General features: G+C 37.7%; 1 protein-coding gene across 1 annotated transcript in view; it reads right to left on the bottom strand.

Moving 5' to 3' along the window:
• Positions 1 to 10,634, bottom strand: part of LOC114460407 (uncharacterized) — a 13,635-nt gene extending 3,001 nt beyond the window's left edge. The window contains exons 1-2 of the mRNA XM_028442349.1: positions 10,504 to 10,634; positions 10,238 to 10,362 (exon numbers count right to left, since the gene is read on the bottom strand). Of these exons, the coding sequence (XP_028298150.1) occupies positions 10,238 to 10,362; positions 10,504 to 10,634 (256 nt within the window). The remainder of the gene's footprint in view (positions 1 to 10,237; positions 10,363 to 10,503) is intronic.
• Between the last annotated feature and the right edge of the window lie 3,568 nt (positions 10,635 to 14,202).

Here is a 14,202-nt window from a genome sequence, read left to right as displayed (position 1 = left end):
CACAAGAAAAAATTGTGATATTTTTCCCATATCGCCCACCCCTATGTTAAATCTAGATGTTTAAATCTAATTCTAAATGTTATATATCATATCTGAATGCTTAATCTTATATCTAAATATTAATCTAAATCTAATGTTGAACCTAAATATTTCGCACATATGCTAATTTACCCCACCCCTTGTAACCTCAACCATTACACAAGCAGAGAGACACACAGCCGCTCCCACACACCCTTTCACCAATGCCTGTCTGGGTGATATGCACTCGATCTCCACCGCCGGGAGAGAACCAGCCATACATATCACCCAGGCAGGCATCGGTGAAGAGGCGGGTGGGAGCGGCTGTGTGTGTTTCTGCTTGTGTATTGGTTGAGGTTCCAAGGGGTGGGGTCAATTAGCAAATGTGTGAAACATTTAGGTTAAGGTTAGAGTAGTAGTTAGAGCGGGCGGTGTTCAGGGCAGTTTTGTATAGTTGAAGGTGATCAGAGTAGGCTTGGAGATGGACTGTTAGACCTTTTTTTATGTGGAGACGTTCAAGTTGGCGTTTGTGGGTTTTTAGTTTTCTGAGGTTGGGGGTGTACCAGGGGGCGGTGTGTGTAAATGAGACTAATTTGGTTTTGAGGGGGCAAGTTGGTCGAGGCAGGAGGAGAGGCAATTATTGTAATGATTAACAAGGTCCGTGGGGTCGTCAGAGAGCGGGGGGGGGGGGCAGACAGAAGGTTAAGAAGAGAAGTGGAAAAATCATGAGAGATGGATTTCAGGTTTCTAAAACAAATGGTTTGCTTGTCGTTGGGAGGGAGGGTGGGGAGGGGGAGGTGGAGGTCCATGGTGATAGCCAGATGATCGGAGATGCAGAGGTCAGTACTGGAAAGTTACTGGATGGTGAGACCGGTGGAGCAGACTAAATCTAGGGTGTGGCCATGGGTGTGTAAGGGGAAGTTGACTTGCTGAGTGAAGTTGTGGCAGTCCAGTAGAGCAAGGGATTCAGAATGACTGAAAGGATGTTGTGGATATGGTGCTGATGTTGAGGGCTTTTTTATGGACTGAGGCTACGCCACCGCCCCGGCCAGTGAGACGGGGCTGTTCAATGTGAGTGTAACCAGGGGGAGTGGCTTGGTTTAGTGAGAAATAGTCCAGAGGTTTATGCCAGGTTTCAGTGATGCAGAGGAAGTCCAGGTTATTGTCTGTTATGAATTCATGTAGGATAAGTGCTTTATTGTTCAGTGAACGGGTGTTAAGGAGAGCCAGTTTCAGTATTTTCAGCGTTGAGGGTGGCTGTGAGGAACGAGGGAGTGGACGGAGGATGGGATTGGGCCGTGTATGCGTTTAGTGTCATTTTGTAGGGTTTAGGGGGCCTGGCTGTGATTATGGACTGAACGGAAAAGGTGTGAGCAGAGGAACGTACTAATGGGTGGAGCCTGTAGGGGGAGCTGTGGCAGGAAGAGGCGCTTTGGTGGGGCAAGTAGAGTAGGTGAAGGAGACGGTGTGTGTTTTGTAAATAGTCAGTTATGTGGGAAATGCTGGACGTTGTGCTGAAGATTGGCTGTTAAAATACTACTGACCAGTTAGTTAGATTTAACATATACTATTTAAATTTAGATTTAATATTTAGATTTAATGTTTAAATTTAGATTTAATATTTAAATTTAATATTTAGATTTAATATTTATATTTATATTTAATATTTAAATTTAGATTTAATATTTAGATGTAATATTTAGATTTAATATTTAAATTTAGATTTAATATTTAGATTGAGATTTAATATTTAGATTGAGATTTAATATTTAATATTTAAATTTAGATTTAATATTTAGATTTAATTTTAATATTTAAATTTAGATTTAGAATTAATATTTAGATTTAACATTTAGATATAAGATTTTGCGAGTCAACTAGTCCCTCTGTTCACTAACCCAACCAGTTGAAGCGGATGGCTGCCACCTCTGAACCTGGTTCCGCTGGAGATTTCTTCCTATAAAAAAAGGGAGTTTTTTCTTCCCACTGTCGCTAAATGCTTGTTCATGTGGATGTTGTTGGGTTCTTTCTTCTTTTTTACGATGGACTTTATATTTTAATCGGCGCTTTGAGATATCTTTGTTGTATTTTGCGCTATATAAATAAAGTTAAAGTTAAGGTTGAGTTGAATTGAATTTAGATATAGATTTAACAATTAGATATAACATATACCATTTAGATTTAATGCTTTTTTTTTTTTTACCTCTAAGTGGTTAAATGTAGGAACGTGCTAAATATGAGAAAAATGTGTTCGCTACAACTTTTATATTAAATTTTTACACTTGGTACCCCCATACAAATCTACATAACTTTCATCCCTGAGATACAAGACCTCCTTTCCATCTTTTGCTCAACATCTGCACAGAGGGAACTAAACAGAGGGATGACTCTGATGATGAAATCTCTGAGAAAACTTTATTTACATCTCCTTCATTCTCATTCTTGTGTAAAAAGTTGATTTTCTAATTAGAATTGCTGTTAATAAATATTGTGTAATAAATACAGTGTGTCTTGCTGGTTTTTTTCAGGTTAGTTTTATCTTTTCAATGAATCTTCTATACCCCTTCACCACTTTTGTTACTGCAATCATTTTAAAAGGTTGTAAATCTAGTGCATGTAAACTTTAGCTTGAATCAGGGTTGGAGTCAATTACATTTTAAAAATACAATTACGCATTCAATTATCCATGTTCAATTACAACGCAATTATGATTACGTTGATGGGCATTTTTTCCAATTACAATTAAAAATAGAAGCATATTTTCCACTGAAATTCAATTACATTTATGTTCTGAATTACTAAAGTTAAATTACAATTAATCACAATTACTGAGTCTTTAATAAATAACCCCATAAAACTTCAGTTTTCTGTAACAATCGGTTATGATACCAGGTCGGTTTTGACCCATGTCTTAAGTCAGCTGTAGAATACAGTAAAAAATATTATCTTTTATCTAATTTTCTGTCTCAATACTTGGTTACCTTGTTAGGCTTTGTTATTCATGAAAATATTAGCCTTAATATTTTTGGTGTGGGCGTCTGAACATTTTTTGTGTCAGTATATAGCCCTAGATTTTCTTTTTCTTTTAATGGTAAAATGATCCTTAAGAGGACAAGTTATGATATGAAACCTATTTTAATCATTTTAATTACATATGTGTAAGCCACAGAACTGTAAAATGCTTCCCCAGTTTTGCATTTAGTTAAATTGTAAATGACAGTTTTTATGCGCCAATTTTATTTTAATTACAATATTACAACTTTAACAGAGATTGCCCTATCAGAAGATTGTTTAATAATGGCTTTACAGATGATTATCTAAATCCAATCCATATGTGGATTTAAAATGAAGGCGATTTCTAATCACCAAGCTTTTCTGCAGAGTTTAACGCAATAACTATGTTATGTCAAAATAATATTATATTTCCAAAAGTCAACATGGGTACTATATTATTACCTATAAAATTATTAAAAACTGAAAAAAAGAAAGCTTTTAAATTGTTTTGGAGGACAATATTTTTTACATGGCCTATTTATATTGATCATATTTATTTATATCAAAGAACATATAGAATAGATGGTCATTTGTCCTGATCGATTTGGTTTCTTCTTATGCAGGTCGGTCCACATTGTATCAAAACACATTTTCTGAGCTCAGTAAGATGTGTGCTTAGACTGCCACCATGTGGTAAGAGAGGAGAAAGCAGCTTTGTAAGTGTTTTTTTTTTTTTGTCATTTAGTTATTCTCCAATCGAACTAGAGAACAACTAAACTTTTTTAACTTGATTAAAACATGTTCAAAGTACCTACCTAGATAATCAGTGCTATTTCTTTCAAATAACAGTACTTCTACTTGAGTAGGATATATCAGTACTCTTTATACCTCTGGTGGCTACATAAGATAAACCTGCCAGATTAAAGAGGCCAAAAGGGAAGCAGGTGGTTTTTACAGAAAAAGCTGATCCAGCCATTTCACAACATGGACAAACACGGTGAAAACTCAGCACAATGCTAATATAATATTGTTGTTAGTTATTTGTTGACTTATCACTTATTTATATTTTTAAAGAAGCTTTTATCTTATATCTATTTTTTTCATTTAAATGTTACTTTTCATGTCCACGTTAATGCCCTGAGACTTCATTTATGAAAAGGCTCTAACTTTTAATTTGGCTCATGTGGATTTTATTTAGAACTTGTAATTTATGTACTATTAAGACACAGATTGATAAATAGATCTATATATAAATATCACCCATGTTTTTGTCCCATATTTGTATGACAGACTGACAGCAGGTCATTAAGGGGAGAAACGGTACTTGTGTGAGAAGCGTGTTGTTTTGTTATGTCAGTAAAATGCTTTGACCTCATCTTTGCCTCCTTGAGTCCAAGAGTGTGCAAATAAGGTTGTGAGTGAGTGAGAAATGATGATGATAAACCTATAGTTGCACGATACCTACGGTACCCCGTGGTACCAAATTAAAACAGTTCCTACTATACTAGAAATTCTACACAACGGTTACAGTCACAAACACGAGACAACACATGGCAGAAGCACCGGGCCCCAGCGGCGAGTCTGCCACGGCATCACTAATTTTACTCAAAAATACAAACTCCAAAAGTCCCATTTGGAACTAATTTGGCTTTAAAAGAAGCAGAGACGACAAAACAATAGGAGATCCACTGTGCAGGCGCTGTCACCAGCTATAGGAGCCAAAGGACTTCCGCACGGACTCAGAGCAACCTTTTTTCTTTATTTTGTTTTAATTTAATTTATATTAACAGAGATATTAACAATGTACAAACAGTATTTACAGTTTGCATACACACAAAAGAGGGATCACATCTAATCTCTTAAAACACCAGTGACATCACCCAGAAAATGCATACAAATATAGTTTTCTCAGGGAATCAGTTCCTGTTTATTGTATTTTATCCTCTATGGTTTATTATGTTGGAGAAGAAGCATTATTGTCAAATAGTTTTTTTTGTTTTTTTTTCTTCAAGACAGTGGATTTGTTATCATAAGTTGATTATTTATATTAGTTAAACATACATTGATGTGCAAAGGAAACTGAATGGTTATTTTTTAAATATCAACCATATAAATTCTAACTTCATTTATTAGTTGTTTTTTTTAATTGCTTTTGTTCATGTACTCATCATGCACCAAACAACACTATAAGTAATTAATAAGTATTTCTAACTTGTACAAATACATTGCAGTTCATAATAATAATAATATTAAAAGGCTTCAGTATCCCCATATTACCTGATTTGTCTGGTATAGTATTGTGGTTACTCATTTTGGTATCGTGATGTTGGGGCAGAATAATTAGTTATGCTTAATAATATAATTACTTATATATTTTAATCCTTAAGCCTTGGGGTGTAACTTTTCATTGTGTGATTTCTCATGTCTTCAACTTTAACTTGTCTTCACTCTGGGTCAGAACAACCTGTCCAAAGTTTCAAAACAACCACAAGGACAGACGCACACACTCACATAGCACACCCCATACACATCCATTCATACACACAAACACATAGTTCGCACACACCTCAGTTTCCATAGCAACCAGATAACGAGGAGCGAACTGTTTTGACTCAAAGAGTAAAACTGTCTCTCTTTCCATCTCTTGTCCTCCCTCCTTCCCACTGTCCCTATCTCTATGTCTCGGGGGGGGGGGAGGAGGGAGGAGGGGAACTAAGGGGAGATATACGTGGCTTTAATATTGTGTCTCGTCACTCTGTCTTTGGATCGCCTGGCCAGGGGGTCACCATTTTTGTTTCCACTTTGTATTCTTTTATTTAGTTTAGAATAAAATCATTTTTATTAATTCACCAACTCTTCAGTCTGGTTTTCATCACTTCCCAATGCAGAGGGTGTCATACAGCCAAACGAGGTAACCTTCCTCTTTTTCCACCTTAACAGTGACAACTCCAGATAGACCTACAGTTTACTCACATCCTTCTAATCAACCATATTAGGTTCAGGTGCAACTCTTCAACCAACTAACAAACTTTACCCATTTTCTTTTACCTTGATTTAATCCTCAAAGTAAGATCCTGCTCTGTGTAAGACGCTAAAAAAATGTTCTCAAACCCCCTACACGCACGCGCACACATACACACACACACACACACACACACAAAAACAAATTTATTATTTGATGAATCGGATAAAAAAACAGCACATTTTTAATTTCAGCCTGTTTATTCGTCCCATTGTGAATGTAGTGGTAGGTCACCCTAAGGTAGACTTCATTAGCTACACGTGTCCATATATCAGCAGTGAGACACAGTTTGCTGTTTGTGTTCATTGCATTCTTCACTTCCTTTAAAGTTTCTTCATATTTTCTCTCCATGAACTTTGTAAAATGTAAAACATAAATTGTGTCATTGAGGGCAGAATGTGACCTGGATTAAAGGTGAGGATGATTGTAGTGAAGCTTCATCTTCAACCATGGACACAGACCTCATGTCAGTGATCATCATGTAGAGGATGTTCTCAGTCACAGCTTCTCTCTGTGGTTACATCATGTGTTCATCACCATGACGCCTGTCATTGTTTGATCTTTTCTGATGAAATGAGAAAGATAGTATAGCATTAGTATGTATTATAGCACAATTTACTACAACTAAAGTATTAACTTGTTTTATATGCAGTATTAGGTTAAGACATGTTCATAGTCCAAAGAGCAAAACACACACACACACACACACACGCGCACACACACACACACACACACACACACACACACACACACACACACACACACACACACACACACACACACACACACACACCACACACACGCACACACACACACACACACACACACACACACACACACACACACACACACACACACACACACACAGGACAAGTACCTTAAAACAATTAAACAAATTTAAGTAGATGTGATAAATGTAATTAATCCAGCCTCACTCCATTACAGACCAGACTTTATCTTTAAACTATTACCACCATTATGTACAAGTATATATATAAAGCACATTTAAATCCTGCTTAAAATGATAAAATAAAATGAAAAAGTATCTCAAACACACAATGTGATGGAATAAACTTTTTAAAAATTCCAAGCATTCTATCATTTTGTTCTAGTGTTTTCTTTACTACTACATCTTTGTTTTTGTGTGTATTTTTTAGTCTTTTAACTTGTTGGACATTGAAGAAAAACATAAAAAAGGTATAAATTATGATCAAACTTAAGCATAAAACACACGTGAATCATAAAACTTAGTTACTAATTTGTTCAAGAAATGTCTTTGGAGTCATTAATATCAACTTTTAGCCTCAAACAGGTGAAATAAACCATTTACATTTGAATGTCCCCATTTTGGACTAAAAAATCCAAGTAAAGTGCGAGAAAACGTAATAATAATAATAATAATAATAAATCCTTACGGGAACAATAGGGCCAAAAACCCAACCTCATTATTTTATGAAGATTTATGTATAAACTAATAATGATTTGTCATTACTATTTACTTTTAATTTAGTGTAAGTTCATTTATTGGTTGATAAAAACATTTAATTATAAAATTATATCAAGAAACAAAACAATAAAAGAAGAGGAAAATAACTATCAATATTTGTTTACAGTAATTCAAAGAGATACAATCAGTGTTATGATGGATGGTGAGAGAAGACATAATGTGTAATGTTGATGAACAAGTTCAGATTAACTATGACTGGGCCCGCGGATCATCTCAGTGCAGAATAGCACGTACCACGTTCCTGAGAATTCAGTCAAATGACTCAGTTCCACCGAATAAAACAAATCAAATTGTGCAACATTGAATTGCCTTTGAAACAATACAGGTAAAAGCCAGTGAATTAGAATATTTAGAAAAACTTGATTCATTTCAGTAATTGCATTCAAAAGGTGTAACTTGTACATTATATTTATTCATTGCACACAGACTGATGCATTCAAATGTTTATTTCATTTAATTTTGATGATTTGAAGTGGCAACAAATGAAAATCCAAAATTCCGTGTGTCACAAAATTAGAATATTACTTAAGGCTGATACAAAAAAGGGATTTTTAGAAATGTTGGCCAACTGAAAAGTATGAAAATGAAAAATATGAGCATGTACAATACTCAGCTGTCCAAAAGGCGACCATCGACACATTGCACAAGGAGGGAAAGACACAAAAGGTTATTGCTGAAGAGGCTGGCTGTTCTCAGAGCTCTGTGTCCAAACACATTAATGGAGAGGCAAAGGGAAGGAACAACTGTGGTCAGAAAAAGTGTACAAGCAATAGGGATCACCGCGCCCTGGTCAGGATTGTGAAAAAAAACCCATTCAAGAATGTGGGGGAGATTCACAAGGAGTGGACAGCTGCTGGAGTCAGTGCTTCAAGATCCACCACCAAGAGACGCTTGAAAGACATGGGTTTCAACTGCCGCATACCTCGTGTCAAGCCACTGTTGACCAAGAAACAGCGCGAAAAGCGTCTCACCTGGGCTAAGGAAAAAAAGAGCTGGACTGCTGCTGAGTGGTCCAAAGTCATGTTTTCTGACGAAAGCAAATTTTGCATTTCCTTTGGAAATCGAGGTCCCAGAGTCTGGAGGAGGACAGGAGATGCACAGGATCCACGTTGCCTGAAGTCTAGTGTAAAGTTTCCACCATCAGTGATGGTTTGGGGTGCCATGTCATCTGCTGGTGTCGGTCCACTCTGTTTCCTGAGATCCAGGGTCAACGCAGCCGTATACCAGCAAGTTTTAGAGCACTTCATGCTTCCTGCTGCTGACCTGCTCTATGGAGATGGAGATTTCAAGTTCCAACAGGACTTGGCGCCTGCACACAGCGCAAAATCTACCCGTGCCTGGTTTACGGACCATGGTATTTCTGTTCTAAATTGGCCAGCCAACTCCCCTGACCTTAGCCCCATAGAAAATCTGTGGGGTATTGTGAAAAGGAAGATGCAGAATGCCAGACCCAAAAACGCAGAGGAGTTGAAGGCCACTATCAGGGCAACCTGGGCTCTCATAACACCCGAGCAGTGCCAGAAACTCATGGACTCCATGCCACGCCGCATTAACGCAGTAATTGAGGCAAAAGGAGCTCCAACCAAGTATTGAGTATTGTACATGCTCATATTTTTCATTTTCATACTTTTCAGTTGGCCAACATTTCTAAAAATCCCTTTTTTGTATCAGCCTTAAGTAATATTCTAATTTTGTGACACACGGAATTTTGGATTTTCATTTGTTGCCACTTCAAATCATCAAAATTAAATGAAATAAACATTTGAATGCATCAGTCTGTGTGCAATGAATAAATATAATGTACAAGTTACACCTTTTGAATGCAATTACTGAAATAAATCAAGTTTTTCTAAATATTCTAATTCACTGGCTTTTACCTGTATATCACACAACTATTTCCCCATAAAGTTGGAAATTTACAGAAATAGAGGTGGGCCCCTGGGCTCCATTTAAAAAAAAAAACAAAAAAACAAAGTGAGTAGCGTTTTGAGTTCGGTAGTCCGGCCTAATAAAGTTTTGTAACCAGTGGATGGAGGTAATGCACCTTAATCAGATAAAGTTCAGTGATAGCCTAATCATTGTCTCTGGTCCAAGAGATGAACTTGGATGAAATAGAGTTCCATGCTTGAACAGTCGCTGGTCGAGCCTTGTTAAGACGTGCAGTCGTATGTTCGAGGTTGATAATATTGATCAGGCTTTGAGACCAAAATTATTTCATGCACATACCTGGAGTAAACCTATGTTTTAATATAGTTTTTTTTCCGCAGAGGTAAAACCTGCAAACACCAACTTGAGCTTAATTTGTGTTAAAGTTACATCAGAATGATAATTAAGGAGACAAAATGCGGGATTAAAAATGTAAAAAATGTTCAGTACGTCTGCTAACAGAGTTTACATGAGACCAAGTAAGTAAGTAAGTAAGTAAAGTTTATTTATATAGCGCTTTTTTCAGACCAGGGTCACAAAGTGCTTCACAATTTACAGTTTAAAAAGGGCACAATGCATATAAAATTCCACTACAATGATGCTACAATGTATAAAAGAGTCCATTCACAAACAGGAGTGTGTCAAGAAAGCCTCCATAAAAAAGTGAGTCTTTAGATGACTTTTAAAAACATCCACAGAGTCCAGCATCCGCAGAGTGTGTGGAAGAGCATTCCAGAGACGAGGAGCTACCGCCTTAAAAGAGTGATCACCTCGTGTTTTAAAGCGGGTGCGGGGGACCATCAGCAGGTTTTGAGAAGAAGACCTCAAGCTCCTGTTTGAAACATAGGGCTGGATCAGACCCTCAATGTATTCAGGCGCCTGGCCATGAAGGGCCCTGAAAGTCAGCACAAGGATTTTAAAATTCATCCTGTAGATGACAGGGAGCCAATGTAGAGCAGCAGAGTTCTGGACCACTTGAAGACGAGCCAGATCCTTTTTGCTAAGGCATGTAAACAGACTGTTACAATAGTCCAACCGTGAGGAAACAAACGCGTGGATGACCATCTCAAGCTCAGGACCAGAGACTATGTGTCTCAGCTTTGAGATGTTTCTCAGGTGGAAGAAACAGTTCCTGATGAGCTGCTTAGAGTGACGTTCTAGGGACATCCCTTCATCAAAAATTACTCCAAGGTTCCTTATAGAACTTTTAACAGTGCTACTTAGGGCGCCAAGGTGCTGTTTGATAAGAGGAGCAATAATGTCCGGGGCAACGACTAGGGTTTCTGTTTTACTGGAGTTCAGTTGGAGGCTATTTTCATTCAGCCATTGTTTTACCTTTACCAGACAGTTTGTGAGGGAAAGCACGTTTTGGGGTTCGGAGACCAGAATTCAGAAATGATCTGACAATCCCAAAACATGTGTAAGAACGTCCCAAGTGACGCAGTTCCACATATATGACAGTTTTTTGTAGATTGTAATTTCATTTGGAATCTCTTATAGGGTGTAATGTAAGCTCTATGTATTGCATTGAAGTGAATTAGTTAGTGCGCAAGATTTTTGGAAGTTGAAGTGAGGTTGCACCAGATCTTCCTCCAATCCAAACTGCCCAGTTCCTTATTCCACACGGATTCAGTTGGTAGAACTTTAGCGCTATGCTCTATCAGTTCATGGTATATTAAAGAAACAGAGGGTCTATCCAGTAACTTAGAGATCAATTTTAGCATGGGATGTGCCTAAAGGGGAGAGTTCCAGGGAACTCCATAAGCTTTTAGGGCTGATCTTAGCTGAAAATAAAGTAAGTGAAAGCAGTAAGTGAGAAATGTGTTCTTAAGTCCTGTATCGGTCGAAGATCGTGAATGTTGTAAATAACAGTGTTGTATTAATTTTTTAAAGATGTCAGTAGTTTGACCTGAACCTCTATGAAGTTATTTTTTTGTAAAGTCTCTATTGATTGTATTTTGTTTTCAAAATTTATTTGTTGAACTCTTGTCTTTGCTAGAGTTGAAGACAATGAGATACAGAAACACAGATAAAACACTTTGTGGCCTCCCATATTATCTGTGGGTTAGAGCACTCTTGTGCATTAATGTCCAAAAACTCTTTTAATTGGGTTTTAAGTGAAATGATAAATCCTGAGTTAATTAGTAAGGACGTATTTAGTCGCCACCTTGGTGCTTTTATTTTAATATTGGGTAAATCAATGTTGCACAGTAGTGCAGAGTGATCGGACAGTAGTCTCTGTAAAATAGTGATGAATATATTTGTGTTAATTTGTATTATTCTGTAATTAAAGCTGGGCTGAGAAAAATATAATCTATACGGGAGAATGTCTTGTGTCTAGCAGAGAAAAATGTATAATCTCTTGCATTAGCATTTTGTATATGCCAAAGATCATGCAAAGCAAGATCTTTAATAAGTGTATTCAGCAGGTTAGATGATAGATTGGCAGTAGCATCTGAATTTGATCTATCAAGAGATGGATTAAGGACTGCATTCAAATCGCCCCCCACTACAAGGGAACAATCATTTTGTTCTAATAGTGTGTTTCCAATGAAAATAAAAAGGTCTATCAGGCTCATTTGGACAATATATGGATGTAAAAGCTAATTTATGATTAAGAATGTTAACACGGGCAAAAGCAAGTCTTCCTTTCCCATCATTTCCAGTGACGTGTCTTTCTATGGTGTAAGTACTCAAGAACACGAGTTTTTCACATTAAGTGATAATATATTTAATACACGAGTACACAAATTATTCAGCTACCAAGATGTATTAGTGCTAACGTAAGATGAAGCATAACTGCGTAATCGCCCTGCCAAATGCTGTTTATTTGTCCAAATACTGCTGCATTATAGAGTAAAAATATGTCTGTAAAGAGGAGGGGGTGGGGAAAACTATATACAAAAACTAACAGACCGTACAAAAAAAAAAAACTGTTGGTCTGCAAGAACATAAACTCAACAAATTGTGCCAGATAGCCACACAGTCATTTAAACACAAAAAATAAACACATTCGACAATACTAGAACCAGCAAAGTCAATCTGGATTGTACGTTAATGCTAACCCATCAATAGAGCCTGTTTAGAAGAACAGAAGTACTGGACTGGCAAATATATATTTAATATTGCCAATTAAATAATACATTTTCCAATGTTACCCGCTCACCAAAAAAATAAAAATAAAAAATTTCTTAAACACTAACTGCTTAAACTTTAAGAACTTATTTATGTCAGGTAAGGTTCGAAGACTCATCCGTCCATGTCCGTCAGGTTACCCTCTCTGTCATCCTGGAGATCAGCGTGGGCCACTGTTAATAGGCCTGGGAATGTTACCATGGCGACCGCTTCACTCTCGCACTCTGCTGCAACAGGGGCTCTCCGTTGGAGAGAGTTGAGGAAGTCTTCAGCCATTTGGGGAGAGTCGAACATCCTCTTCTCACCTTTGTACTGAAGTTTAATCCATGCAGGATAAACGAGGAACGGCTTCAGACCCATTTCTTTAGCCTTCTTCAGGACAGAGCTGCAGCTCTTCCTCCTGGCTGTCGTTGCTGGGCTAAAGTCGGGGAAAAACAGAAGAGTAGCGGAGCCAGCGGTTATTTTCGGGGTGGCTCCGTTGAATTTATACTTCACTGGGAAGACATTCCGTGCACCGTTAAGGATTGCCGCTCTGTCCTGCCAACGGAGCAGTCTGAAGATGAGAGTTCGTGGTTTGTTGGAATTAGCCTGGCCTCCGTCATATACCTGATGCGCCCGTTCAATATCGATGTCACGGCCATCCAACGAAGGGATCCATTTAGATAGATTCTTTTTCAGGTAGCCAACTGCATCAGAACCCTCCACTGATTCTGGTAAGCCAACCAGCCTTATGTTATTCCTTCGCCCCCTGTCCTCCAGGTCCGTCAACTTTGTGGTAAGGAGGTCAAGCTGCAACTTTAGCTCGCTTAGCGAACGCCTATATTCCCATGCAGCGGCCTGCACAGCATCCATTTGGTCCTGGGTCCTCTTAGCAGACTTGCTCACTTTATCGAGTTCATTGGTAAAGCCATTCACGGCTTCAGCAGTCTTTTGTATTTCTGTTCGCATGTCATGTAAAGCTGGTACCAGGATCGAATCCACAGCATCCCTAATGGCGGAGGCAACAGCTGAATCCAGTACACCGCGTTGATCTTCGAGCGGGAGCTTAATGCCGTTAGCAATGGCTGCATCCAGTTCTTCCTTCGAGATGGCAGATTCTTTGAAGTTTTTCTTTATAGGAAACTGTTCAGCCTCCCTTTTCCAAGCGTCTTTGGTTGAGGAAGTACTCATGATGAGATGGACGTTGAAGTATTTGTTGTATAATATCGGATTATTGAAAAAAAAATGACTATGCTAGGCAGAGATAGACACTACGCTGGCATCGCAGTCCAGGGATCACGTGATCCCAGCAGGAATGTCTCTTGTTTAATAAATTTACTGGTAATGTCTTGGAAAGTCATGGCAAAAGATGGCAGATGGATTATAACTGTATTCAAACTGGACAATTCTCTTTTCATACTATGCAATGTATATGGTCACAATGGAGTAACTCAAGCTAAAAATATGTTTTATCAGATTTATTCCAAAATTGAGTATCAACAAGGAAAACATAAAGATGCAGAACTAATTATTGGAGGTGACTATAATGATGCTCCAAATGATTCAATAGATAGAATCCTGGAAAAAAACTCTCAAAACTTCTGTATTAAAGCTACATTTT

The sequence above is a fragment of the Gouania willdenowi genome, unplaced genomic scaffold (genome assembly GCF_900634775.1).
Source record: "Gouania willdenowi unplaced genomic scaffold, fGouWil2.1 scaffold_434_arrow_ctg1, whole genome shotgun sequence".
Classification (NCBI taxonomy): Eukaryota; Metazoa; Chordata; class Actinopteri; order Blenniiformes; family Gobiesocidae; genus Gouania; species Gouania willdenowi.
The sequence above is the reverse complement of the archived record's forward strand: the minus strand, read 5'-3'. Positions and strand labels throughout refer to the sequence as shown.